The 4,997-nt window shown below is 60.2% G+C and overlaps 1 protein-coding gene across 1 annotated transcript; it reads left to right on the top strand.

Moving 5' to 3' along the window:
• The first annotated feature begins 3,034 nt into the window (after positions 1-3,034).
• Positions 3,035-4,787, top strand: LOC125128975 (lymphocyte antigen 6H-like). The gene is made up of 3 exons (XM_047783106.1): positions 3,035-3,483; positions 3,726-3,848; positions 4,170-4,787. Exons 1-3 carry the CDS (start codon positions 3,432-3,434, stop codon positions 4,397-4,399), a joined length of 405 nt encoding a protein of 134 aa, XP_047639062.1. The 5' UTR covers positions 3,035-3,431; the 3' UTR covers positions 4,400-4,787.
• The last annotated feature ends 210 nt before the right edge of the window (positions 4,788-4,997 follow it).

Raw genomic sequence — 4,997 nt, forward strand, 5'->3', positions numbered from 1 at the left:
TTACACAGTTCCACAAACGAGGCCCTAGAGAGGCCAGATCCAGAGGCAGAACACAGAACAGTGCTTTCCAGAGGCTGAGGAGGAGGCTGGGAAACCTGGGCTTCCCGAGTACGGCGTTTCCATGTGGGAAGCAGCAGAGGTTCTGGAGCTGGACAGCGGTGGCAGCTGCACAGAACACGTCTCTACTTTTGCTGCCACGGAACAGAACATTTAAAACGGTTAAAATCGCCAGTTTTATAAAGTGTCTATTTCATCACAATAAACAATTCATGAAACACACAAATACACATGCACACCCACGGCCACGTCTCTGGTCCCGCCCTGCGTTGATGGCCTGCAGTGCACCGTGACGGGGTGACCAAGGGGAAAAGCTACGGGCCACGGCAGCGACAGGCCTGATCCGCACGGTGGCCCCAAACTGTTCTGGGGGCCTGTCATGACGGCATAGCACCTGGAGGTCTGCCTGGCCAGCCAGGCATTTGGCTCGACGGGCCTCAGCTTTAGCTCCAGCCTGCCCTCAGTCGTGGCCTCGGCCTTGACGGCGGCTGGTCCGTGCTGGCCCTGATGTGTGGCGCGGCCCTGGATGCGTGTGTCCTTGGGTATCCCGTGGCTCTCCATCTTCCTCTTGGCACCCAGACTCGTTTTCACTCCTGGTGACGGATGGCTTTGGATCCTATCTTTCCCTCGGACTTAGAGAGGACGGAGGTGGAGAGAGAGGGAGGGAGGGAAGAAGAGAAAGGAAAAGAAAGATGAGACAGAGGAGAAGCGGGTTAAAAATCCTTGACTTTGGGGTTCCGGTTGCGGCTCAGGGGTTCACGAAGCTGACTAGCATCCATGAGGACGCAGGTACGATCCCTGGCCTCGCTCAGTGGGTTAAGGATCTGGCATTGCCGTGAGCTGTGGTGTAGGTCGCAGATGTGGCTCAGATCCCGCCTTGCTGTGGCTGTGGCGTAGGCCGGCAGCTGTAGCTCTGATCGGACCCCTCGCCTGGGAACCTCCATATGCTGCGGGTGCAGCCCTGAAAGATAAAGACAAAAGACAAAAACAAACAAACAAAAAAAACACAGCAAAACCCTCCATTTTGCTAAAGGGATCAACCCAAGAAGATATCGCAGCAGTAAATACACATGTACCCATCAGAGGAGCACCTAGAAACATAAAGCAAATGTTAACAGACACAAAAGGAGAAACTAACATTAACACAGCGATAGTACGGAAATTTAACACCACGGAGCTTCCGGACAAAACACAGTCAGTACACGCTCTGACACAGGGCTTCGCAATATTATCTTGGACGCATCTCATCAAGCAAGGGAGACGGAAGTAAAAATAAAGGGGATGAAATCAAACTACAAACCTTTTGCATAGCGACCGAAACCATCGACAAAATGACGACGCCACCTGCCGAAGGGGGAAGATGTTTGCAAACAATATATCCCCAAAGGGGTTAATGGCCAAAATACACAAAGAACTCAACATCAAAAAACAACTCAACGTCAAAAGACAACCAGTCTGGGGGGCGTTCCCGTTGTGGCTCAGGGAGTGAAGAGCCTGGCTGGTATCCATGAGGATGTGGGGTTGATCCCTGGCCTCGATCAGTGGGTCAAGAGAAAGGAACACATTTAATGAAACAGACACTGAGTCACAGACACGCCACAGGGGGTGGCCCCAGCGGAGGGAGAGAAGTAGATCGAGGCACAAGCTTCTAGTCACAAGCTGAGAGTCGCGGGGACGCAGCGTTCAGCCCGGGCGAAGGAGAGCTGTAATTACGTGTCGCCCGTGCACAGTGACGGGCGGCAGCCAGACGTGCCATGACGGTCGTCCGGGGACACATGCCAATAGCACATCACCACGCCGTGTAACAGGAACTCATCTCGAGTCGTAGGTCAATTATGCTTCAAAACCAACCAAACTCAAAGACAAAGAGAACAGGTTTCTCGTTACCGGAGGGGAGGGGAGGGGATTGAATGACCCTTGTTCAAAGGTGCCAACTTTCAGGGGTAAGTTAAAGAAAGGCTGGGCATGTAACCGACAACATGAGAAAGAGAGTTCTCACTCCTGGGGGTTATCAACCAAAGTTAAGAGCGTCAACCCTTAGTTCGCATCACAAGGAAAAAAAAAAATCTTTTTTCCTGTTTCTTTCCTTCGGTGTCTGTGTGAGGCGTGGATGTTGCTGTGGTCATCCTTCCACATGCTGTCCGTAGGTCACATCCCTGTGCCGCGCGCCTGGCACCTGAGCGTGTCCAGGGCTGCACGTCCAGCGACGCCTCCAGAGAAACCAACACGCTCCATGCTGAGTTCTTGGTCCAGAGCCTGACACCCGGCTCCCTGTCCGAACCTGAGCTCACAGCCTAAACGAGTCGAAGCACCATCACCAGGCCAGCCCCGGTCTCCACATCCTGCTTTCCCTGCTTGCTCCGGAGCAACCTAGTGAGATCTCGTGGCACACCCTGGCCCCGGGGAGGCCCTGCCCATGGCTCCCGCCTCTCTGCTCCCCGCCTGTTCCCACAAGCTGGTTGGTGGTGTGTCTCTGCGGCCCCCAGGCACACAGTAACCGCCGCCCCCCCACCTCCCGGGACCTGGGGTTTAACACACATCTTCCTTCCGAGGCTCTGCCTCGGCTTCCAACATTTCAGCAGCAGGAAGGACAGGCAGGTCTGCCCCAGAGAGAGTTCTGGAAATGGAGCCTGTGTGCCTCCCCCCCGCGCCGGCTCTGAGGGTGCCCCAGCTCCCAGGAGAAGGGCGGACAAGCACGGCCTCCCGCGTGGGCCTGGGGCAGCCCTGGGCAGCATCGTCACAGGCCCACTTTATTCACAGCAAGTGCAGGATGCGCTTGATCCAAATCCGTCACCGGGTGTGTGCCAACCACGGGCTTTGCTGGGAAGACAGGAAGCGCCCAGGGAGGCTGAGGACAAGGATTAGCCAGCAGGGGACAGCGATGCAGGGAGGCACAGAGGCCTGGAGTCCGCGTGTGGGGCGGGGCGGGGGGGGGGGGGGCGGGGGGGCAGAGAAGGACGGGGGCAGGAGAGAGCAGGGAGCCCCGTCCCGGCTTTCCCCCCCTCCCGGGTGCCTAAGGAAGAAAGAGGCTGGATTTCTGCCAATCGCTCCTTCCCACCTAGGGCTCGGCGACACTCACCCTGCAGGTCTGGAACTCAAGGTCCTGGGTGTGGGCTGGCCAGTGAATGAGGGTGGAGGCAGGACAGGCCAGCCCAGCCCCGCAAGCCTCTGGGTGGGGCTCAGGGCCCCTGGGGGACATAATAGCGGCCCCTTGGGAAGTGGCTTCAGACGCTGGCTCTCTGAAAGGAGTCTGAAGCTGGTGGTGAGCGGGTGCAGAGGGTCAGCCAGGGAAGGCCAGGGTTTGGGGAGGGGAGGCAGGAGCCTGAGCCGGGTACGACACAGGGGCCCACGGACTCGCGCTGTCTCCAGGAGCCATGAAAGGCCCCTGGCTTGTCTTGCTGGTTGTGCTGCTCTGCTCGGAGCTTGGTGAGTGCCAGGGCAGCGGAGGGACCTGCCTGGGGGGGCCACGGGCGGCAGTTCCCCTGTGAGTGTGAGCACGTGGCGGGGGGGGGGGGGGTCTGCCCTCCAGGACCTGAGAGGGTGGGAAGGGGCCACCCTTCTGAGGGGCCCAGCGGCCATCGCCCATGCAGCCGTGGTCCTGGTGAGTAGGGGTCAGAACCCAGCCTTCCCACCCTCTGACCTTGGGCCTGTGTCCCTTTCCGGCCTAGCCTGGAGCCTGTCGTGCTACGTCTGTTTTGGCATTGGCGACATCAGACATTGTCCAACCACCCAGTGCAGCTGGAACTCTTCGATCTGCTTTAAGAGCAAGATGACCACGGCTGCGGCCAGTGGTGAGTTTCCAGCGCCCAGAGCGCGGGCGTGGGTTGAGGGGTCTCTGCTCTGAGGCTCCCTGCGCCTCTGGAAGGAGTGTGAAAGCAGCAGGGCCAAGGTTCGTGCCACCGGTGGGGGGGTAGACCCGTGCCCCTTCCTGGCCTGCCTCGGTGTCCCCACCTGTTCAGAGAGGGGCCAGCTCCTAGAAACCTCCTAGGGCGGGGGTCAGGAGCTTGGTGGGACCGGACAGGCTCCCAGCTTGGGAAGGGAGGGCCAGCACATCTGGGGAGGGGAGTGCGGTCCGAGGCCCCGCCTCCAGGCGCCTTCTTTGGTTCCCACAGGAAAGGTGGAGACCTACTTCATGAACTGTGCCCCTTCCTGCCAGGCAGCTACCCAGATGATGCAGGAGCTGGCAGCCATGACAAACCCCAAGTCTGAAGTGCAGGACGTGGCCTGCTGCCAAAATGACCTGTGCAACACCGCCGTGGCCCCGGCGGGGCGCAGCCTCTGGGTCCTGGCTGGGGGGCTCCTGTTCAGCCTGGGCCCCACCCTCCTCTGGGCCCTGCAGTGAGGACCCCCGTGACGAAGATTAGAGGGGCAGGGGCCCTGTTCCCGAGCCTGGTCCCATGGGGCAGTACCGCGGGCCCAGCTCAGCAGGCTCTTGCACACGCAGGTGCGCACACACGCACACACTCAGATGCATGCATGCGCAGGACCTCCCCCCAGGCCCACTGCCGCCCCTGGGCCACCGCAGCCCACCCACCCGACCAGCCCAGCCGCCGGCACCCAGCGAGCCTGCACATTTGCAAAAACCATCAATCAACCCCCGACCGAGAAGCAGAGGCCACCGGGCCCTGGCTGGACCGGCCACTAGGAGGGCAGAGCCACAGCCCGCCTGGCCTGGGTCCGGCTACCTGCGCGCCAGCATCCTCTGCGGAAAATAAACCCCTTCCACCTTCTCCTGTTCTCTGCAGGCTGTGCTTCGGGGGAGGCGGGGGCCTCTGCCAGCCGCGCAAAGGGAGACTTTGATTCAGCCTGGTTCTTGCTCGGCAGGCGAACGCTGATGGTGGGAGGCTGGGAGCAGGGGTGCCGCCCCGGGCCCAGATCCCCACAGTGAGGCGGGGGCTCCCCTCCTGGCCCGGGACCCTTCCTCCTCCACGAGCTCCCTG

The sequence above is a fragment of the Phacochoerus africanus genome, chromosome 6 (genome assembly GCF_016906955.1).
Source record: "Phacochoerus africanus isolate WHEZ1 chromosome 6, ROS_Pafr_v1, whole genome shotgun sequence".
NCBI classification, from domain to species: domain Eukaryota; kingdom Metazoa; phylum Chordata; class Mammalia; order Artiodactyla; family Suidae; genus Phacochoerus; species Phacochoerus africanus.

Bases quoted from the DNA above. Each gene is read 5' to 3' on its own strand.
- LOC125128975 (XM_047783106.1), top strand. From the start codon at position 3,432: ATGAAAGGCCCCTGGCTTGTCTTGCTGGTTGTGCTGCTCTGCTCGGAG. The intron at 3,484-3,725 runs GTGAGTGCCAGG...TTTCCGGCCTAG, and splicing joins GCTGCTCTGCTCGGAGCTTG to CCTGGAGCCTGTCGTGCTAC. The intron at 3,849-4,169 runs GTGAGTTTCCAG...TGGTTCCCACAG, and splicing joins GACCACGGCTGCGGCCAGTG to GAAAGGTGGAGACCTACTTC.